The 24,415-nt window shown below is 35.7% G+C and overlaps 1 protein-coding gene and 1 long non-coding RNA gene across 6 annotated transcripts in view; one reads left to right on the top strand and one right to left on the bottom strand.

The window, feature by feature from the left end:
- The window catches only part of FOXN2 (forkhead box N2), a 55,545-nt gene extending 37,774 nt beyond the window's left edge, over nucleotides 1-17,771 (top strand). For all 5 annotated transcript variants that reach the window (XM_070478032.1, XM_070478010.1, XM_070478027.1 and 2 more), the window contains exons 3-6: nucleotides 2,100-2,224; nucleotides 4,466-4,530; nucleotides 11,694-11,762; nucleotides 13,205-17,771. In XM_070478032.1, coding sequence (XP_070334133.1) covers nucleotides 2,100-2,224; nucleotides 4,466-4,530; nucleotides 11,694-11,762; nucleotides 13,205-13,728 — 783 coding nt within the window. In that variant the 3' untranslated portion in view covers nucleotides 13,729-17,771. The remainder of the gene's footprint in view (nucleotides 1-2,099; nucleotides 2,225-4,465; nucleotides 4,531-11,693; nucleotides 11,763-13,204) is intronic.
- On the bottom strand, nucleotides 4-24,106 carry LOC110137622 (uncharacterized). Its single transcript, XR_002313978.2, has 2 exons — nucleotides 23,705-24,106; nucleotides 4-339 (listed from the first exon to the last, which is right to left on the bottom strand). It is a non-coding gene; the product is annotated as an uncharacterized lncRNA (long non-coding RNA).
- Between the last annotated feature and the right edge of the window lie 309 nt (nucleotides 24,107-24,415).

Here is a 24,415-nt window from a genome sequence, read left to right on the forward strand (position 1 = left end):
GTATTTGGTGTTAAGGGCTTATGTCCAGAAGGTACTGTTTTTTATGTATTTTGGGCATACTAATACACAGAGAACATAGACATTTTTCTAAAGGTTACACAGCTGTTAAGTGACAGAGCCAGGTTTCCAAAGGTAGGTATTCTTCTTCAAGGATTATACTCTTAACTTCTGTGCAAGTGGTGTTTAGCTCTTGGAAAGTGGCATGAGTTTGCAGTTGAATCTCCTCCTGCTTGCATGTCTGTGGGCTTCTGTGTGTAAGCTGTGGGTCCATGTGGTACGTTTGTAGGGCTGTTCTTCTAGTCAGACTGTTCAGGTTGGTAGATGGGGATGGACGTTCAGCTAAAGAAATAGAATAGATATATCCTTAAGGAAGAATTAGCAGGTGATGTTACAGTTCCTGAAATCCTTCAGTTATTTCATTTAACTAGCTTAACTAATGTCTGTGCATTTGACCACATCCACTTAGTTTTTATGTTTTTCTTATGCCTTTTATAATCTGTAATTATAGTTTGGATAGCTTTTTAAATTCAAGAGTGTTTATAAATTTCCAAGTGATCAGAGAATTTTGCTATTGGGTTTTTTTTTCTTTTTGCGCTAGAGTGACCTTTAAATGAGATTTATTTTTCTTCATGGTCTAATCAATGTTTGTAGTTTTTTCTACCAAAAAAACCCATTTCTCAGTGTTAACATTAGGAAAGTATATTCTATAAGAATTCATCAGTTACATCAGTATTTTTAATATAAAACAGGTTTAATTAAAGCAAGACTATTTAGGACCCCTCATAGCTCAGTCGGTAAGAATCTGCCTGCAATGCAGGAGACCCAGGTTTGATTCCTGGGTGGAGAATATCCCCTGGAGAAGGAAATGGCAGCCACTCCAGTTTTCTTGCCTGGAGAATCCCCATGGACAGAGGAGCCTGTCAGGCTACAGTCCATGGGGTTGCAAGAGTCAGACATGACTTAGCAGCTAAACCACCACCAATCTGCTAATATGTAGTGTGACTGTCTAAGAAGGAAGGAGGTAAAATATGCAGCATTTTTCAAACCTCTCTGAAGGAATTATCTCCTGGTCTGGCCTTTGCCCTGCACATTAGATCATTTTAGTGTATTCCTCAGGTGTGTTGTATGCTTACCTTCCTAGTAAGCTGTTCCTTCATATCAGGGGAACTGTGGAGCAGGCAAGCCATTCTTTGAGGCATCTCTCACTTACCATTTAGTGGGTGCTTCTGTTTATATTTTCCCTAGTTTCCAATAACCATATTTATATTATTTTTAGATTGTTATGGCTATTTCCATGAAATCTGGGCTTGTGTACCCTTTACCTTATTATCCAGAAGGGCCTCAAATGTTGTAACTTAACCATCTTGAGGGTAGGGATGGTCTTTAGTCCTCTTTTTTTTTATCTTCAACAAGAGTCTTTTCCATCCCTCAGTTTTTTATTTTACTCTCTGAGACTTTTGCCATCTCTTCATTAAATTGTTTGCTTTGAATTTAAGCAGTTTAAATGGGAAAATAAACACTAGTGTTAATGCCATAAAAATAATTATTTTTTGATGCATCACCCAGTATCATATTGTTTAGCACTTTTGGGGGGAATGGCACCACCTAATTGAAGGGCCATCATGCATAGCCCTTCATTCTGTTCTCTGCATAGCTTGGTGTTGTATCATTCTCACAAACTTTGATGTGAATGATGTGTCCTAGAGTGCTGTGGTCTTGTGGCCCTATGCACCATGCACTGTGCAGAGTACTCTACGTGTAATTAAATCCATACAACAACCCTATGAGGCAGGTACTGTTATTATCCGTACCTTCCAAATATGGGAATAATGACCCAGAGAAATAGAAGTTAGTTAACCTTCCTAAAATTACTTTCCTAAATTTACTCTGCGAGTAAATGGCAGAGCTGGAGATAGGAACCCAGGCTGTCTGCCTCCAGGGCTTTTAATCACACAGTTCATTGCTAGCAAGTTTACTTCAGTGTTTGCATTGTTTCAAAAGGTGCTATGGGGTTTTTTTCCCCCACACATTTATGAAAAACATTAAGACACTTTTTGTGTCTGATTCCAGGTTACTAATTCTTATGTAATTTATTCTAGGTTAATGGAAAAGGTTCCTTATGGTGTGTTGATCCAGAATATAAACCCAACCTTATGCAGGCACTGAAGAAGCAACCTTTCTCCTCAAAGTCCACATTTTACAGCCCTCCTGCATCACCACAAAGGTACAAGATTTAAGATGTAAATGTCAGTGGCAATATATAAGATTTCATTATATGAGATGGAATAACTTAAAGTTGTGGGGTTTTTTTTCATCTTTTTTTTTTTTAATTACATAGAGAATTATTTACGGATAAGTCATTAGACTAAGGCATTTTTACTTATAGTCTTAACTTATTAGGAACCGAGATATTGGGTAATTGAGAGCATAAATTCTGGAAAATGTATTAATAATTAATAATATATATATTCTAACTAAACTCTGAAGATAGTGATAATATAAGTTCAGGTATAACCTGAAACCTTTTTGTAAAGATCAGATCATTTACATTGTCTGCAATACTAATACTGACCTAAAGACACAAGAAAGTAGTAGTATGTTTAAAATTTTTAAAATAAGGTAGTTGTTTGTCATTGCAGCATTTTTATATATACACTTACATTTGTTTTTCTATTTTAAGATTTTTTTTCCTTCACAGCATGTCTAATATTTAAGTCTCAAATTTTTAAATGTCAAGTAAAATAATGCTTTGGATTTTTATTTGATTTGTTTCTACTGGCAAATATGCTTTTCCTTGGCTTTTGTTTTCTAACTCAGTAATCATTAAATTAATCTTATAGCTTTCCCATTTTAAGTCGAATCTGAAAATGATGACTTTAAATCTGACTATTGCCTTTGAAAGAAGCCTTCAGAATCTTTATTTTTAAGTTCTATTATATATATTCATTTGAGTTGAAAATGACAGTTTTGTCAAAATACTTTTAAAGAGTAGTCTATAAAAAGTTTTTTAAAGCTTTTTAGTAAAATAATAAATGAAAAATTTGAAACATACACAAAAGTAGAAGCGTGAACTGCCATTTGCAGCAGTTACCAACATTTCATGTAGTGTTTAAGGAATTAAAGTATTTTTATATAACTTTTAGAGGAGTGTTTGTAGCTGATACAGTTTTAAAAATTAGCCTAAAGTTGAAATTTCAGCAATATATATACATACATACTTATTGAGATTTTACGCTTATTTACCATATTAGTAGATTAGAAGGATGATTGTAACAAGAACTAGTTTATCCTTATGAAATGAAACTCCGAAAAGATGTTATCAGAGTTTATATTCTCATGGATTGGGAGTTAATACTTTCCTTAGTGTTGGTGCTTATGAGATGTCCTAGTTTAAAAGAACAATAGTTGGGAAACTAATGGTAAGTTCTGCTGATACTGCTTTTATGTTTTATTTAGCAGTGCTTTTTTTTATTAAAAATTAAATGGGAGAATTAGCACACTTTTTTTGTATACCATCAGAAATACACTCTCCTATGCCTTTGATATGATACATTTTCATGTTTTCATTTTTTATATGTTTAAATGTTAAATAAAGATGATTTTGTGGTTTAAAAACAGGTAGATAAACAGCAGCATAGAGGTTGTAATCTTTGACTTTAAAATATTTTTAGAAACATTTTCTCTTTATTATTGTTTGACAAAATGACAGTTCCATCTGACATGCCTTTGTGTAGCCCTTTCATGCCATAATTGGTTAAGTCTGAGGAAGAGAATGAACTATAGTGTATATGAAACTGTGACTAAGAAATAGACTTTTAATTTAGTTAGCCAAACAGATTTTTTTTAAAATACTATCACAAATTCCAAAGAAGAGGAAAGTTTGTTCCAAAAATATTTTAAAATTTTTGAAATTTAAAAAAAGAAACTGCTGGTCTCTTTTTCATAAATATAGAAATTTTAATTTGTAATTGATATTTTTAATTAAATTAGGAACTTATTTTTTTTTTGTCATCACCATACAGTCTTCTTTAAACATTGTTTTGATAAACACTTTCATTTCTGTAATAGCACCTATATTAATATTTTATCAAACTTAGGCATCCAGTGTAGAATCAAACAGTAACTATTATGTATTGTCTGTTGTTCTGGGCATTTTAAATTTAATGTTCTTATTTAATTATCACAACAACCCTATGTGGGAGTTTTAATTATTCCTGTTTTACAGATGAAGAAACTAAGGGGTTAATTATTTTGCCTAAGAACGCCCAAATAGTTGTGATTTAAACTTGGATCTTATGCTCTTTCTGCTTTGGCAGACTCTTGCTAAACTGAATAGTATTAGCAAAGAAAACAAGGTAAAAATCTGTTTTTTATTGTACAAACTAGTTGTATTTGTAACTAAGTTTTATAAAATGTGAAATAAAGTTTTTTTTTGAATAAGTGTGCTTGTCTTATCTCTTTTTAGTGGTTCTTTATCACCTCACTACTTAAGCTCTGTACTCAAGCAGAACCAGGTGCGAACTCTCAAAGGTATGTGACAGATCAGCATTTTAAATCATAAGAACTCAGGTTAAAATCAGAATTTTTATTTAATTGTTTTTTAATTGTAAAAGTATTGCATGTTCATTATAGAAGGTTTAGAAAATAAAAAAACATTTATAAAAAGAAACTAAAACTTACCCTTTATTTGCTGTTAACTTTTTAATTGGGCTATACTGGATGTACAATATTGTATGTTTCAGGTATACAACATAGTTATTCACAGTTTTTAAGGTTATACCCCATTTATAATTATAAAATATCGACTGTATTCCGTGTGTTGTACAGTGTATTCTTGAAGCTTAGTTATTTTTTACATAGTAGTTTATACCTCTTAATCCCCTACCCTATCTATCTTGCCCCTCTGTTGTTAACATTTTTAATATAATTGCTTTGGTCCTTTTTATGCCTTACACAAGAGTAGATATGTTTGCATGCATGCCCATACATGCACATACCACCACCCCCCCACCTCCCAAACACACTTTTTCTCCAAGTACTTGGATTATACTGTGTATACTGTTTTATATCCCTGTTTTTACTTCCTTTTATTGTATACTTTTCCTTGAAAATAGGGAAATATTTCTTAGTAATGTGATAAGTACTGAATTATCTTTTCAAGTCTGTCAGACTAGAATAGTTGACAAACTATGGCCTATGGGTGAAATCTGGCCTGCCACTCATTTTGTTATGGCCTTTGAGTTAGGGATGGTTTTACATAATTCTTTTATAGATAAGTGTAAAGAACTATAATTTAAAAGCAATAAGCTTTCAAAAGCTAACTTTTGAACTTGGTTGACTTTTAAAAAGTAGATCAAAATTTTAAATTAGTTGTTTTTTCCTCTACTCATAGTTAATATTATAGGTTAGTGATATACTAACATAAGTTTTCCTCACATTGTTGCTTTGGAGCTTGCAGATGTTAACTCTGACCTATAAAAATAAAAATTATCAGATGAAAAGCTTTTCTGTGTATCAGAGACATTTTGACTCTTAAGCCAAACCTAGGAAACATATGATGGTCTGTAAAATAAGGGAGCAAAGAGTGTGAAAAGCTTAAGAGAACTCTGCAAAGAAGTTAATGAAATTAGGAGTCTGCCTCAGATAATGTTGTGACTGAACATATATCAAGTACCCATTTTCCTGTTACCTACATGAGTAAATGTGCTCTCTTTATGTTTAGGTATTGCTGAAACTTCCTTTTTATTACTTCAGTAAATTCTGACCCTTAGTCTTTTAAACTTTAGCTCATATGCTTTGAGAACATGTTCTCTTGTGAATTCTGGGGTTTATTTAGAATTTCTTCTTGTTCTTGTTCTATTCCATCTGAATTCTCCTTCTTCCTTTGGGGATCAGCTTCCACAAGGAGAGCATAGGTACTTCTTCATCTAATGAGTTATATGTATTATCCATCATCTCTCATAAGTTTTAGGAGAAAAATGAAATACTGTACCACAGAAAAACTTGAAGAAATTTTATATTTAAATCAGGTTGATTTACCACATATGCATAGATTCTGGCAAAATTTGCTTTTTCTTAACTCTTGATATTATTTCTAGGGAAGAGTTTGAAAAATACAGCAGTAAATTGATTAAACATTCAAGTACTTGTTGAATTCATCCATTGTGCTAATCACTGAACTCTGGGTGCCTTGGGATATGCAGAAAGAGACCCAGGCCCTAGTCTTAGAAAATATACTGTTTAATTAAAGAATTAATTCTTGTTTAATTGATTCGAATTATACAGAATATACTGGGAGAAAAGGAAGTGGGTGGCAAATTAAGCTTAGAGGTAGGTTGGGAAAGGCCTCTTGGAGAAGAAAGTGTATTGCCTGAGCTCTGGGCCTCAAAAGTTGGAGGGATACTTAACCTTGGTTAGAGATTTGGTCTGGGACAGTTGCTAGGAACTGTGGGTTGGTGAGCATGGCTGAAACCTAAGAGCATAGAAGACTAAGTAGCCTTGGTCCTGTAGCTATAGATGTGATCGTTTAGCATGGGCAAGGCAAATGGAAAAAGTTTAAGCAGGCATTAGCCAAATCAAGGAGAGCTTCTTTAGCATAATGAGTTGGAACTTCTTCCTGTAACTGTAACATTAGTTTACATTGAGTTTCTGACTGTGGTGTTTTGCTTGCATTATTTCTTTTAATCCTTACAACAACTCTTTGAGGTTTTGTTACACCCTTTTACAAATAAGGAAATTGAACTTTGGAGAGATTAAGTAATTTTCTTAAGGTTACACAACTAGTAAATGTTATAGAAGGAACTCTGATTTCAGAGCCTGCACTTCTACCGGATATGAGGAGTTAGGGGAACTACTGAAGGTCTTTAAGGATAAGGTGACATTGTCAATTTTGTGTTTTGTAAATATCACTGAAATTTCAATGTTGGCTCCAACTTTGTTATTGTTATTCAGTGGCTCAGTCATATCCGACTCTTTGCGAACCCATGGACTGCTACATGCCAGGCTTCCCTGTCCTTCACCATCTCTCAGAGTTTGCCCAAATTCTTGTTCATTGAGTCAGTGATGCTATCCAACCATCTCATCCTCTGGCATCCCTTTCTCTTCCTGCCTTCAGTATTTCCAAGCATCAGAGTCTTTTCCAATGAGTTAGTTCAGGTGGCCAAAGTACTGGAGCTTCAGCTTCAGCATCAGTCCTTCCAATGAAAATTCGGGACTGATTTCCTTTAGGATTGACTGGTTTTTCTCCTTGCTGTCCAAGGGATTCTCATGAGTCTTCTCCAACATCACAGTTTGAAAGCAGCAGTTCTTCAGCACTCAGCCTTCTTTATGGTCCTACTCTCACATCGGTACATGACTGCTGGAAAAACCATAGCTTTGACTATATGAACCTTTGTCGACAAAGTAATGTCTCTGCTTTTTAATACACTGTCTAGATTTGTCATAGCTTAAGTCTCCTCTGTTTTGCTCATCTGGCCAATAGCAATGTTACAGTATTGTATAACAGGCAGCAGGAGGCAGAGAAATCTCATACTGAGATAGCAGAACAAAACCTTCTTTGGTCAATATTTTGATTTGGTGTGGGTTCGTAGTAAATTCATGTGTTGAAAAATATTTATTGAGTGCACTAGTGTGCTAGTCACTCTTCTAGGCACTAAGGATGCATCAGTGAACAAAGAAGACAAAACTGGAACCATATTCTAACTAGTAAATTTTAGTATTTATACTTAAGCACCAAAGTATATGTAGCATATTACAAGCAAATATAAAATTCAGATAGTTAATGATGAAGGTAGGAACTAAATGCAAATCTAACTTCAAATTTAAGTTTACAAATTATCATAATTTTTATCTTAACTAAAATGAAAGTAAACTGGTAGTCCAAACAGCTTTACGTACTAGTAAGTTATTGAAATCGCTCTCCTACTTTTAAGAATCATGAAAAACAGCTTCCTTGTTTGGATGCTCTGTTAATGTATATACTGGTTTTGATAAAGGCAGTAAATCCTGCTATAGTTAATACTTGGCTTATAATCATTTAAATTCTGCCACTGTGGTTCTCATATCATTCCTTAAGCAAATGGACTGAGAATCAGGTAATAGAAACTTGTTTGTCTTATTATAACTCTTACTTCCACATAGTTAAAACTGATGTCTTTAGTTCTCTCTCAACTATTGTTAATAATTTCTTAGCGTCAAGGCTAAGAAAGTATAAACTAAGAAGCCTAAGTTAACAGTTTTGACAGAGATTTACTGAACCAGTTATTAAATCAGTAGCATATTTTGAACTCTAGCCAGATCTATGAAGGATAAAAAGGAAACTATATAATACTGCTTAATATGACTTTTCACAGGTCGTTGTTGTTGTTAACTCACTGTTTGGGTGGCTCTTGTGGCTCTGACCTATGACTTTAAGCTGGAAGTGAATGATTGGATTAACCGAAATAGTGTCAGAGAAAATATATACAAAAGGCTTTATAAAAAAAATGAAATTTTCATTCTTCATAAACTGAATATGTTAGATAATATAGCTAGTAGTATACTTATTAAGAACACAGAGCCATCTTTAAAATTGCAAAAAGTATCGAGTTGACCAAAAAGTTTTCTCAGATTTTTCAGTAAGATAGTATGGAAAAACCTGAACAAACCAACCCTATACTTATTAATGAAAAAAACATTATAAAGTGTTTTCAGCCGTGACAATAAGTAAGTCTTAAGTTTAATTTTAATACCAAAACTGATTTGGTACTATAAATAAGAATTGTAAAATCTACACAGTTTTGTTGCTTTTGTTCCAAGAAGTTCAAGAATGTACTTTGGACAAATCATTGATAATTAGGTGGTGGTGGTATTGAAGTATGGTTGATTTACAGTGTTGGATAGGAGACTTCTCTGGTGGTTCAGTGGTTTGGACTCCGCACTTCCAATACCATATTGGATAATCAGGTGTTCTTGATTACCAGATGGGATTATTTCTCTGGTGCTTATTTTAACAGTGAATTTTAACTTTTTTTGAGTTAATTGACAAGATGCTGTGGGAAGCATATTTAGCAAATGTTCTGAATCAAACAAAGTCAGATGTAGATAAAATCCGTTTGCAAAGAAGTAATTTCATGTTGGACTATTCAAATTAATTTGGATGTAACACATTCCTACAAGAATTTGTATTTAAAGAACAGTTTTCCTGTCATTTCTACTGTTACAGAAAGTGAAAGTGTTAGTTGCTTAATCGTATCTGACACTTTGAGACCCCATGGACTGTCACCCTCCAGGCTCCTCTGTCTGTGGAATTCTCCAGGCAGGAATATGGAGTGGGTTGCCTTTCCCTTCTCCAAGGGATCTTTCCAACCTAGGGATCGAAACCCGATCTCCCGCATTGTGGGCAAGATTCTTAAGCTTCTGAGCCACCAGAGAAGCCCCTACACTAACTATAAAGATATACTAATTTTTAAAGTTAAGAATCTTTTATAGGTGCTTCATTTACAAGATTAATAAATTTCCTGATATTGTTTACTTGTTATAACGCATTTCAGTATTAGATTCTTTCCCTCACCACTATTCCCCCTTTTTTTTTAAAAGAAACAAAGTAGATTTTTTTTTTTCTTAAAAGAAAATAAAATTATTTCATGGAACGGAAGTCTCTCTGTTAGTATAATGCCACCCAGGTTGCACCCTGCACGAAGGACACCTGGCTGAGACAGTGAGTGGGCTGACTTCAGAAGGACTGGACCACACCCAGTCCTCAAGCTGTGTGCCCTGGTTTAGAGAGGCATTCACCTGGAGGCCAGTTGCTTTTTTTCCAATTCACACAGAGATACAATATGGGCTAGAGCTGTACTAGCTTTTTTTCCTTTAAAGGAAAAAAACATGTCCTTTTTAAAGACATGTTAGAATACTGAACTCTATTATAGTCAAGTCTTGTTCTAAAAGATGGGAATTGGAGAGGTCTTCGTTTTACTAGAGTCTATGGCTGTGGCATGTGGGAATCATTGATTGTTCTTTTTAACTTGATTTTTTTTTTTTTCCCTGCCTGAAATGCTTTTCCTTTGAATATCTTCATGGTTTCCTTTCTTTCACCTTCCTGAGGTTTTTGCTCAAATATTATCTTTCCTTGAGGCCTTCCCTAACCTCTGTATTTAAAGTTGCAACTACCTTTCCCCACATTCTCTGTCTTCCTTCCCTCCAGTTTTCTTTTCCCTAGTGTTTATCTCTCAGAAGTTGTGTTTCTTTGTGTTCTGAGAGTCAGGGATTTTCCTGTTTTGTTTTCAGCCTGGAGTGTGAGATAGGACACTCAATTTATCGAATGAGTACAGAATAGAGAATTTCCATTATACTCTATAATTTCCTGCAAAATTTCCTACTCTAATTATAGATACTTGGTAAATGTTGAGGAATGATGAGATTACAAATTGAAGGCCTGGATTCTGGAGGTAGACTGCACGGGTTAAATCCCATCTCTATCATTCCTAGAGATCCCTCTTTGTCCATTTTCTCATCTTTAAGATGAAAATAGTGATAGTACCACCTCATAAACTTATGAGAGTGAGATGACTTAATAATACTTAGAACATGCCAAGGGCTTAGTAATTTGGTGATAATCAGCTTAATCTAAAGAAAGGAGATGTGGCAGAGATACAATATATTCTTCACTCATTTATCAGGGAACTACTGTTTTTTTCAGGTATTATGGAATATAGAGAATAAGACATGATTCTTACCTTAAGGGAGCTGACAGTCTAATTGGAAAGACATTCATATAGAAACTCTGATTAATGAGATCATACTTTATTCAAGGGAGAAGAATATGTGCTCTCTCATAGCAACAATCTTCTGATTTACTTAAACCTATTTTTTAAGGTCATAACATTTCCTGCCTTTACAGAGTTTGTGGTCAAGATGAGGAGGAAACAAGTCACTATCCACATGGCTTTATTATCTAAGATAATTTTATAATTAGATATTATAAATAAAATGTAAGATTTGGGGATAATAAAAATTTTCCAACTTTGAGGCAGAAATGGAATGTTTTTGAGTCTTGTTTTAAGCCTATCCTTTATAATCTAAAATTTGTAAACATTTTCTAACTTTTCCTTCACATTTTAGATTATACCATTTTACTTTTATTTGATTACGATTATAAAGGCTCACAGATTGCCAAGATGTAGAGGAACTTCTAGTGCAAAAGTAGATATGAGAGCATAATGACCTCTGGAATAAAACCTGCTGATTTTACCAGCCTATTAAAATGCATTTTTCTTATGGAATATCCATAATTGTAGTATTTATAGGCTTGCATGTAATTATGACTGAAGACAGTGCTAATATTTATGTGTGTTCTTAGCTAATTTAATCTGTTTAAGGGCAAGCCTTATTGACATTCAGGTCAGGTTCTTATTTTCATTGTGAGTAATGAAAGAAGAAAACTTTCATTATCTCTAGTGCCTCTCCAATTCTCCTTTATACTGTATTGTTCATAATTTTAAGTGAACAAAAGTAGATTACAAAATAATAAGTCTCATTTTATACATTTATTTGTGTTGTGTCTATGTATATATATAATATCTATATATATATGTGCATGTATAAATTACATATATACCAAAACCTTAATGTTGGTTACCTTTGGATACACGCATATACTATAATAGCCTCTTTTTTATAAAGAAGATTAATATTATCACTTTTTCCTTTTTTAGAATCTGATATTGATGCTGCCACTGCAATGATGCTTTTAAATACTTCTATAGAACAAGGAATTTTGGAATGTAAGCAATCATACTTTTCTTTTTTGTGAGCACCTTTCAAATGTCATTTAGGATGCAAAATATTTCAGTGTTACAGGCAAAATTACTTCTTTCTAGGTAGGTTGTGTTTTCATCTAAATAGCTTAGTTTCTGTTTTATTTTATTTTAATTTATGTGAGCGGTCGTGAAACTGAGGTTAATGCTATGATAATTCTTGTTACATTGGCCAAGAAATGGAGAAATAAATAGCATGTTTAGAAATTAAACTTAAAGATTTAAAAGTGAAAATGGAGATGTCCCTGGTGGTCCAGTAGGCAAGACTCCATGCTCCCAATGCAGGGGACCCAGGGTCAGTTGCTGGTTAGGGAACTAGATCCCATATGCTGCAACAAAAGATTTCATGTGCCACAATGAAAGGTTGAAGATCCCATGTTCTGCAACTAAGACCTGGTTCAGCCAAATAAATAAATAAAAAATAAATATTTTTAAGAAATGAATAAAAGTAAAAATGAAAGCTATGAGAAAACATGGAAAGTATGCTTATAACCTTGAAATGAGAAAAGCTATCTTTGACATACAAAGTGCAAAATCCATAAAAGCTGTGTAAATTTAATTAAGCATCAAACTCTTATTTAGAGTTCTGACGACAGCAGATACCTGTAAGAAAAGTAACACAAGCATAATACTGGGATGACGTATTTCTTCACTGTATGTAGCAGACAAAGGAATCATGTTGAGTATACATATGTGCACAACATAAAAAGATTCTGTAAGTAAGAAATAAGAAAACAGTTCAACAAAATATATGAATAGCTAGGCCTCGGAGGAGGAAATATACAGATGGACAGCGCACATTTGAAGGAGATGCAAATTGAAACAATATTGAGATAGTATCTTTTTGTCCTGAGGTTATGAAAAATTAAAAGGATTGATAATATTAGGGGTTAAGTATAGGAACTGGGTGTTGTCATGTAATGTAGGATATAAATTGATACAACTATTTTGGAAGGCAGTTTGGAAATACCAACTAAAATTTAAAATGTATATATTTTTTACTTAGTAATTCTGTTTCTTTTCATCTCTCCTAGAAAAATTCCATATGTGTAAGAAAAGGCATGTAGAGGATTTTCATTGCAGTATTACTTGTGATAGTGGAAAACTGGCAACAACCTAAATATCAACAAGTAAATTGTTAGCTAACCAGTGACACATTAATATTGAGGCATTTTCTGCAAGCAGCTCAAAATAATTGTATTTTCCATGGGAAGGTCAAGACATACCATTAAGTGGTTTAAAAATATTTTCGATTGATTCCTACAGGATGATGCTCTGCATAAAATTTAAAGACCCACGAAACATCACCAGTCTGAAGCACTTATTCAGGAGTGATATAATAGTTTTAAATGGCCTGTTTCTGCAGTCAGATGCATTTGATTTACTGATGGAAGCTTTGTTTTCCACAGGTGAGAAGCCTCTGCCTCTTAAAACAACAATGCAAAAAAAGAGGAGTTATAGCAATGCATTTAATCATTCCAGTACTATGCGATTACATGAGAGTGATTCTTTAGCCACCAGCACTGATCCAAAAGAAGACCACAATTACAGTGCAAGTAGCATGGCAGCACAGCGCTGTGCGTCCAGGTCTAGTGTGTCTTCTCTGTCTTCTGTGGATGAGGTGTATGAATTTATCCCAAAGAGTAGCCACGTAGGAAGTGATGGCAGTGAAGGATTTCGCAGTGAAGAAGACACAGACGTTGATTATGAAGATGATCCACTTGGAGACAGTGGCTATGCATCGCAGGCTTGTGCAGATACCACTGAAAAGGGGCAGCCAGACAAAAAGATGCGAAAACAGGCATGTCAAGAAATTGATGAGGAGCTCAAAGAGGCAGCTGGATCTCTGCTCCACCTTGCTGGTATTCGTACATGTCTAGGTTCCCTAATAAGTACTGCAAAGACACAGAATCAAAAGCAGCGGAAAAAATAGAAATACTTACTAGTGTGAAATTATTTTTAAATGTGGCAATACTCTTCTACTTAATTCTTTACAAGGGATATCAAAGCCATAATGGACTACTTTTGTTTTAGGGTGGGGGAGGGGTGCTAATTACTTGTTTATTTCAAAATATTTTTGTTTTTTGAATTTTTATTAAATAATTGCTGTTAGGATCATGCCCAATCATCAATATGATGTGAAATCCTAAAAGCATAATTTTTGTGATAAGTGTCTCCAAGATTGGAAATTTTATGTTAAAAAAAAAAGTCTCAAGCCTGTCTTAAATTTGTAGGGAAGTCTTTTGTTCTGTTAATATGTCCAAGTGTAAGAACTGGCAACTCTTAACTTTTTTTTCATTTTATTTTCCTATCTGTAATTAACTGTAGTTGCTGATCCAGCTAGAAATTTTGCTGCTTTCTTTCTCCCATACTCTGCTCTTGACACATATAATCCACTAGGATGAGATTTGAATATTTTAGTTTGTCTTAATTTTTGTTTTTAATTATTTTTTGTTGACACATGAACAGAGTTGAATGTAAGTTGGAAAAGATGCTAAATGTCCAGAAAGTTCCTTTTGCATACATCAGCAAAGAGATAGCAAAAAGTTCTGATTTAGAAAAGGCAATTTTGTGATGTAATTTCATCTAAGAACTTCAATTCCTGTTAGAATATTATTTTTTCAAATTTTTTAACTTTCCAGATATTCCATAGTGTTTGATTGGAGCCATTTATTCTTTCCCAAAGTGCTTTGCAACTGTTATTTTGATTTTGCCACTAGCTGTCTTTGTTGAGGAGAAAGTATCCAATGAAAGGATATAGCCATGGAGTCCCATTTAGGCACTTTTGCAAAAAGAGGATCTTTCATTGGCTTGTTAGATATACTGCATTCTGAAAATTACACAAATGGAGTGTAGTCTAATATAAACATTTGAATATGTGCTATTTATGTCATCATAAATAAAGGTAGATCATTTAGGAAAAGAATTCTATTCAAGCTTTGTATGAATTAAAGTTGTATTTGCACCCAATTAAGTTAAAGGATTTAGCAAAACTGTAGAGATAAAATGCCTTACATCCTTTTAAGGAGGCAGTGTAATTACGTGCCATTAAACCCATCCTAAAAGATTTTGTTACTCTTCCAAATGTGTATTGACCAAGGCCTTTTTCAGTATTTGAACAAATCTTATATGATACACAGTGTTTCATATCATTTGTATAGCTTGACTGTATCATTCAAAATGGACAAAGGATACTAATAAAACTAAACTTATTCATAATGTATTTTTTTACAATGGCAAAAGCAGCTTGCTAAAAGTTCAGTCTTATGCTACATCCTGTTTCATAGACAATGACTTTGTTTTTATTTTCTGATAATTTCATATATACATACACATACATACACACATAAGCTTGTGATTTTGGTTTGTTACTTTCGGCTGTCTCTATGACGATAAAGCATTTTTTTTTAAAGACATATTTTTCTTTTAACTTGTAGTTTGAGCAAAACTGTCAAATGAGAAGCATAATGAAAATGTCTTTTTCAGTTGGCAAGACGTTAAGCCAGGGATAACAACTTTTTCTGTCCTGTTTCCGTGTTAACTGTGGTTGAACCTGGATAGTCACATTAATAGAATTGCTGCTGTTGAAAATAATGATCTTTCAATTTATTGGTAATAAGTGTGCAGGATGAGGTATTGAATTTTTTGTTCTTCATATATATCACATCTGCTGCAGAAAATTGCTAACCGAAGTTAACATCTTTTACTCTGCACAGTGACTATAACACCAACAGTTGTTAAATTGTTTTTACCACAGTGTAAATAGTACATGGGGCTTTCCTGGTGGCTCAGTGGTAAAGAATCTGCCTTCAATGCAGGAGGCCCAGGTTCACTCCTGGGGAAGATCCTCTGGAGAAGGGAATGACTACCCACTCCATTATTTTTGCCTAGATAGTTCTATGGACAGAAGAGCCTGGTGGGCTACCGCACATGGGGTTGCAGAGTCAAATACAGCTGAGAAACTGGCACACAGACACAAACACAAATAGTACACAGATTATAAAAGTCATTTTAATAACAAAATATTTTTAAGCTGTTGACTGTGGTCCTCTGGATAGACCTTATTAACAGTGTTTTAATGATCTGGTTCCACTTTATTTTGTTAACTGAAATTCTGTACTACAAATGTTTTCTCTCTGGTTCTTGTCCATTAGATCATTAGTCTTTGTAAGTAAAGGAAAATGATCTAAGATATAAGGAAGGGAGAAAGTCATTCCTGGTTCAAATAAAGATCTTTAGTTATTTTTGTCTTAATATAAATAGCAATAACTTTTAAACTTGATTTTCCTTCCCTCTTCATGTGCTCTTACCACAAATTTAAAAGTTAAAAGTTATGTTCATTACTAGCAAAGTCAATAAACTTTCACACTAAATGCTAACAGGAAGAAGTTACAGGATGCTTTATTGAATTCTTACATAGAATTCATTGTATCACTTTCCATGTTCTGATTTACCAAGGCAGTTATTTTTAAGGGGAAGAACCTTTTTAATTACCATCCCCCTTTATTACTTCCATAGACATAATCCCATTCCTCAGGTGTATTGAGACAAAAACATGCTAATAACCACCCAATTAAGGGAAGTCATTTTTAGTCCTATGGACTGGAAATTAAATTTCTAAGAATATATTACTAGCAAATTTTACTGTAATAAAAAACAACTTGGAAATCCTGAAAAGGTTCAGTCTTTTAAAATTGTGACTTAAGCTAATGTATAATTTGCCTCGCATCAATATAAATTGTTACAGCCAATCTCAGTTTATGATAGATTCCTAGTAGAAGTTTTAACAATTAATCTTCATCTTTCACATCCCAAATAGAATCAGTGTTTCATGAATATATATTTTTGAAATTTATTTGTGCAATATGTAACTCAATTAGTTCATGTTTATTTTACTTTTCAAATTCAGAGAAAGAAAACATTACATGGAAAATGAATTGATGGATCACCTCCTTTTTTCCACCTTTGAGCCTTTCCTATCCTCCTTATAACCAGCATGGCTTCTCTTAACTTTGATTCCTTTGTATATAGTAAAGTTTAGAATATACATATTTTTTTCTTTTCCTACTCTCTGAGGCATTGTGTAAAGGGTCATACTAGGTGGTCAGTTAAATATATGTTAGCATGAATTCAAAGCTAGAGAAAGTGTTGGGGTGTGTGTGTGTGTGTGTGTGTGTGTGTGTGTGTGTGTGTGTGTGTGTGTGTGTGTGTGTATCTTGGTAGACCAGGAGGCCTTTCTCAGCAATTTAAGCAATGGTTGTGAATACTTCACAAAGCTGTAAAGACTATCGTCTTAAATACTACAGTAGCTTAACAACCTTTTGTGAAGACCATAGCATTTAATTAAGAAACTTTGAGGCTTTCTGGTTTACATATATATATTTTATAGTTTTTTTTTGTTTGAAATGTTATATAAGCTTTGATTTAAACAAAATTTGCTTCAATACATTAAGATGTAGTCAAAATATTTATTTTCTGAAAAACAAAGTATTTTAATGTTATACCTGCCATTTTTTCTTAAAGCACATTTTTTTTTGCATCTGACTGCCAGTGCCATTGTCAAAATTGTTGTACATTTCTTATTAAGTGCTTAATTTTAAAGTATTATGTTGCCATTAAATAGTGTATAAAAATGTGTAATTGCCAATTCATTGTAACTATTATTTATTTTTAAGTGAAAATTAAGAATGGTTTCTGATTTAAGAAATTTGGGTTATTAAATTGTGTCCTTATCCATTTTTCTAATGTAGCATAAAAATTACCCTGAGTTTGAGTTATAACTGCCAGTAAGTAGATGACCAGTCCAAGTGAACCACTTCTTAGTTGCCAGTCTTTGCTCATATTAAAAACAACTTAACAAATGTTTAGTTTTTGTATCTAATCTCTGATTATTAAATTGTTTATAAAGTTTATTTTTACCAAAGAGATGCAATTCACTATGATAAAGTATTACAGAATAAATGTTGTTTTATAACATTTTTGTGCTTTCTCTGTCTTTTGGGGGTTGGTAATATAGATGTAGGTGGTTTCATACTCCTACACACATACACTTTCCCCTCCAGTGTTACGAAGCTGGAGTCATAGAGATGAAGGATGAAAGTTTTAATTTCAGAATGTTTTGAAAGGCTACTTTTTGAAAGTATTGTTTTTCCAAAGAACCAGATCTTAGTTTTAGATATTTTCTATTGTTTTTAGTCTCTGTTTCATTTAATTGTTATGATCTTTATTTCTTTTTTTCTACTGACTTTCGATTTTGTTTGTTCTTCTCTTTTTCTTTTGTTTACCTGTTCATCTATTGATGCACATTTCAATTGTTTCTACCTTTTGGGTCTTGTGCATATGTTCACGCTGCTGTGAACATTGGTGTACAGGTATCTGTTTAAATCCCTACTTTCAGTGCTTTTGTGTAGACACCTAGAAGTGAAATTACCAGATGATATGATAATTCTGTGTTCAGTTTTGGTTTTTTTGTGTGTGTTTGTGGAACCACGATAAAGTTTTCTAAAGCAGCTGCACCCTTTTACATTCCCACAGCAATGTGCAGATGTTCCAATTTCTCATATCCTTTCCAGCACTTGTTCTTTTCTTCCTTTCTCCCTCTCTCCCTTTATAATAGTCATCCTAAGTCATCCTAATGGGGGTGAAGTAGGGTGTGTCACACTTTTGCATGTCTTGCAAGCAGAGGCATTGCAATATTTTCTTGCAGACTATATTTTCAAAAACATATGTATGGTAAATAACTGTGGAAAATAAAGTCTTCCTTCAGAATGGAGGACAGATTTGTTTGCAGTCCAGTATAATAAAGATAATGGCTCCCTCTGGGGCAAAGGTCAGACACATTTGCTTGCAGCCTTTATAAAATATTAGGGTTTCCTAAGCAGCATTCAGCTGGGCTGCTCTGCACACCCCATGGGAAAACTAAGACCCAAACCCTGAGTGTGAAGCTCATGTTGCTTGCTGTGAGTAATAAATTCCTTTGTCTCTGACCCAGAGACATGTTTTCTGCCAGCATCCATGAAACTGTAGGAAGCAAGCTTGTCAGCATGAAAGTACTGTAAAAGCTCACATCCTTCACAGTTTTTTTTTTAAATAATCCATTGTTCTTTTTTTTTTTTTCCATTTATTTGTTTTTGGTCTTGCTAGGTCATCAGTGCTGTGCGTGGGCTTTTTCTAGTTGCAGCGAGCGGGGTCTACTCTGGTTGCAGTGCACGGACTTCTCATCATGGTGGCTTCTCTTTTTGTGGGAGCACAGGCTATGGATCCTGCAGGCTCAGTAGTTGCAGCTCACGGACTCACTAGCTGTGGCACATGAGCTTAGTTGCCCTGCAGTATTTGGAATCTTCCCAGACCAGGGATGGAACCCATGTATTCTTAACCACTGGATCACCATGGAAGTCCCATCCTTCACAGTTCTTGACATTCTTGTGTTTGATAAAGGCATCTGTGAAAAATCTACTGCTGACATCATATTGAATGGTGAGAGGCTAACCACGTCCCCTCTAATTATGCATAAGCCAAGCATGTCCCCTCTCATTACTACTATATTTTACTGGACCTCTTTGCCAATTTGGCAAGGTGAAAAAATAAGGGGGAGGAAGAAGGAGGTGGGATAAAGGGCATAGTGTTTGGAAAGGAAGAAGTGATGCCAGCTTTGTACAGACAACATTATTGTATATGTAAAAATTCCTAAGGGATCTGCAAAAGGCTACTAGAACTAATTGAGCAAGCCCTCAGGATTCTAGGTCCGGTGGTAAAAATCAATTGTATTTCAATATAGTAGCAGCAAACTTTTGGAAAATGAAGTTTTAAAAAGTACTGTTTACATTAGTATGCAAGAAATGAAGGAGCAAATGTAATGAAATATGCAAGACCTACAAACAAAGCTAGTGGAGGTGGTGGAATTCCAGTTGAGCTATTTCAAATCCTGAAAGATGATGCTGTGAAAGTGCTGCACTCAATATGCCAGCAAATTTGGAAAACTCAGCAGTGGCCACAGGACTGGAAAAGGTCAGTTTTCATTCCAATCCCTAAGAAAGGCAATCCCAAAGAATGCTCAAACTACCACACAGTTGCACTCATCTCACACGCTAGTAAAGTAATGCTCAAAATTCTCCAAGCCAGGCTTCAGCAATACGTGAACCGTGAACTTCCAGATGTTCAAGCTGGATTTAGAAAAGGCAGAGGAACCAGAGATCAAATTGCCAACATCTGCTGGATCATCGAAAAAGCAAGAGAATTCCAGAAAAACATCTATTTCTGCTTTATTGATTACTCTAAACCCTTTGACTGTGTGGATCACAATGAACTGTGGAAAATTCTGAAAGAGATGGGCATACCATACAGACCACCTGACCTGCCTCCTAAGAAATCTGTATGCAGGTCAGGAAGCAACAGTGAGAACTGGACATGGAACAACAGACTGGTTCCAAATAGGAAAAGGAGTACGTCACGGCTGTGTATTTTCACCCTGCTTATTTAACTTATATGCAGAGTACATCATGAGAAACGCTGGGCTGGAAGAAGCACAAGCTGGAATCAAGATTGCTGGGAGAAATATCAATAACCTCAGATATGCAGATGACACCACCCTTATGGCAGAAAGTGAAGAGGAACTAAAAAGCCTCTTGATGAAAGAGGAGAGTGAAAAAGTTGGCTTAAAGCTTAACATTCAGAAAACTAAGATCATGGCATCTGATCCCATCACTTCATGGGAAATAGATGGGGAGGCAGTGTCAGACTTTATTTTGGGGGGCTCCAAAATCATTGCAGATGATGATTGCAGCCATGAAATTAAAAGATGCTTACTCCTTGGAAGGAAAGTGATGCCCAATCTAGACAGCATATTAAAAAGCAGATACGTTACTTTGCCAACAAAGGTCCGTCTGGTCAAGGCTATGGTTTTTCCAGTGGTCATGTATGAATGTGAGAGTTGGACTATAAAGAAAGCTGAGCACTGAAAAATTGATGCTTTTGATCTATGGTATTTGAGAAGACTCTTGAGAGTCCCTTGGACTGCAAGGAGATCAAACCAGTCCATCCTAAAGGAGATCAGTCCTGGATGTTCATTGGAAGGACTGATGCTGAAGCTGAAACTCCAGTACTTTGGCCACCTCATGCAAAGTGTTGACTCATTGTAAAAGGCCCTGATGCTGGGAGGGATTGGGGGCAGGAGGAGAAGGGGAAGACAGAGGACGAGATGGCTGGATGGCATCACTGCCTCGATGGACATGGGTTTGAGTAGGCTCTGGGAGTTGGTGATGGACAGGGAGGCCTGGCGTGCTGCGATTCATGGGTTGCAAAGTCAGACATGACTGAGCGGCTGAGCTGAACTGAACTGGACTGAAAGACTGAACAGACTGTTAACCAAAGATATATATGAACAGCCAGTAAGACCATGGAAACATGCTCAACATCATTAGCTGTAAGAGAAATGCATATTAAAGCCCCAATGAGATACTACTACACATCTAAATGTCTAAAATTAGAAGGATTGACACCACCAAGTGTATTTAAAAATACAGAGCCAGTATAAGCTTCATGGTTGCTGGCAGGAATATAAAACAGCACAAACACTTTGAAAAACAGTTTGGCAGTTTCTTATAAAGTTCAACATATATAGCCCAATGTACTAGTCGGCTAGGGCTGTTTGCTATAATAAAATGCCACTGACTGGATGGCTTAGAAACAAAATTTTATTTTCTTACAATTCTGAAGGCAGGAAGTCCAAGGGCAAGGTGTGGTTCCTCCTGAGGCCTCTCTCCTTGGCTTGCAAATGGCTGCCTTCTCACTGTACCCCACATGGCCTTCCTTCGTGCTCTTGAATCCCTGGTTCTCCCTTTTTGTCCAAATTTCATCTTCTCACAAGGACACCAGTCAGATTGGGTTAGGACCCATCTTCAATGGTCTTGTTTTAGGTTAATTCCCTTTGTAAAGTCCCTATCTCCAAATACAGTCACATTCTGAGGTACTAGGGGTTAGTGCTTCAAGATAAGAATTTGGGAGGGGAGCACAGTTTAGCCTGTAACACTCAGAAATTTTGTTCTTAGGTGTCCACCCAAGAGAAATAAAAGATTTTTTCCTAAATATTCATGGCAGTAAGCTTTCATAGCAGTCATATTCAAAATAGCTCCAAAAATGGGAAACAACACAAATGTCCATCAATAGGTAAATATTAATACATTATGAGTTCCTGCAATAGACCACTACCCAGAAATAAAAAGAAACAAACTGCTGATATTAGTAACAGTGTAGATGAAAATTATATCAAAAGAATACACACTATGTGATTCCATTTACATGGAACTTTAGATAAAACTAATTGGGCTTCTTTGGTGACTCGGTGGTAAAGAATCCGCCTGCCAATGCAGGAGACATGACTTCAGTCTCTGGTCCAGGAAGATCCCCTGGAGAAAGAAATGGCAACCCTTTCCAGTATTCTTTCCTACAGAACTCCATAGACAGAGAAGCCTGGCAGGTTACAGTCCATGGAGTGGCAAAGAGTCAGACACAACTTTGCGACTGAACAACAGCAATGGAATCTATAGTGACAGAAAGTACATCCATATACCTCCAGCTGGCAAGCAGGCAGGGTAGGTGGGGTGAGAGCTAAGCAACAAACAGTGTCAAGAGAAGAGCTCCTTGACATTCTAATTTCTTTTTTGCAAACCAAAATTAAGTTGTCCTATTTGAACTGCAGAGTAAGGGAGTTAATAAAAATTTGTTAGTAAGGAACAAATGAGTAGTTAAAATGAATTCAACAGCTTCAGAGCTGAGAGTTGAATAAAAACTCTTCAGTTTTTATTCAGACAGGTGGTTCCCCTACAGAATATGAGATAGATTGAAGAGAAAGGAATACTCTCTGGGGAGGATTGGGTGGGTATGGAAAATCACTTGCTGGGAGTTGAATGGCTTTTTAATTAAGAGCTACCTGAATCTGACTTAGTAATCTATGAAGGGTATTACCTGAAATGTTATAACTACTTATTGAGTATTTTCTACTTGACAGACTTGGCGAGTACTAAATCAAACATTTAGATAGCTTATTTTATTTAATTCTTACATCACGTCTTTGAGGTTAATGTTGTTGCTGTGTTTAGTCGCTAAGTCGTGTCCAGCTCTTCTGTGACCCAATAAACTATAGCCCACCAGTCTCTGTCCAGTGGGATTCTCCAGGCAAGAATACTGGAGTGGGTTTCCATTTCCTCCTCCAGGGGATCTTCCCGACCCAGGGATCGAACCTGTATTTCCTGCATCTTCTGCATTGGCAGGCAGATTCTTTACAACAGAGACACGTGGGAAGCCTAAAAAAAGCAAGTCTAGTTCCTAAACTTGTGCTTTAACTACCAGGTTTTACTGCCTCTGGTTTAAAGAGCTAATCATGCACAAGAAGAATGCTTGGCTTTTTTTTCATTTATTCAACAAATCTTTGCCTAGGCCCTCATAGTTTGGCAGTGAGCAAAACATGAAAATCTCTCTGTCCTCATGGAGCTTACATTCTAGTGCGGGGAGACTAGCAAAATAAAAACTTGAAATAAAATACTGAAAGTGATAAGTGCTATGAAGAAAAACAGGTAAGGAAGGGGCAAGGTGACAGTTGCTATATGATCAGGCCCCTCAAGATGGCTATTCTCTCTTGTACATCCCGCTGCTTGACTAGTGCCTGCTTCACCTGCACCAGGCACATGACTGGCCTTCCTACATACTTGCCTCCGGCCCGCTAGTGATTGTTCTAACTATCAGATCAGATTATCTCCACTAGGATAGCTTATCAAAGGGGCAAGAGGGGCATGCCCCTTGGCTAATTGCCCTGGTAACCAATGCGTCAACATGATGTCAGTTCCCCTGTAACTGGTTAACCTCACCCTTCCACCGGGAGCGAAGAATGCCGCCATGTCCAGCTAGTCACCTACCGCACACAGTGGGAAGTCGCTCCAGGACCTTGTCTCAGACAGGTAACCTCCCCATCTATGAAAACAGTGGTATCTGTTGCTGACTCAGAGCTCTTCAGTCTTGAAGCTAGGCCAGTCCAGGATTTGCAGGCCTGCAGGATGCAGCCCAACAGTTGGCCTTTTAGATGGGGAGGACCTCTCCCCTAGGTGGCTCTAAGCAGAGATTAGAGTGATGTGCAGGAGTGCACACGTCTCCAGAGGGAAGGAGCGGTGAAGGCTAAGCCAGAGGCTGCAGCTCTTTGATGTTTTTACAGCATTAGCAAGAAGAAGAGCTATTTGCCTGGAGCATCCCTTACAAAGGAAAGACTGGTAGAAGGTGAGGCCTGCAAAGTAGTTCGGTCCCAGGGGCCAGGTCTTAACACAGTTCTGTGGCTACCATGGTAAGAACTTAGAATCCAAGATCTAGAAGCAGTGGAATCCAATTGCATTTTCTAAGGATGGCTACCACACCTTGAAATTTGGAGAGTGTCCATAGCAAATTTTTAATACAATACAAATTAACAAATTATTAATCAAATACCTCTGACAACAGGACATCTCTACACTATCACCTGTTACAGTTACCCTTTCAGCTAAAATAACTCCAAAACCAAGAAATGTACATAACCTTATTGTTCAGTTGTTCCCAACTCTTTGTGACCCCATGGGCTGCAGCACGCCAGTTTTCCCTAT

Source organism: Odocoileus virginianus, chromosome 2 (genome assembly GCF_023699985.2).
Source record: "Odocoileus virginianus isolate 20LAN1187 ecotype Illinois chromosome 2, Ovbor_1.2, whole genome shotgun sequence".
Lineage (NCBI taxonomy): Eukaryota > Metazoa > Chordata > Mammalia > Artiodactyla > Cervidae > Odocoileus > Odocoileus virginianus.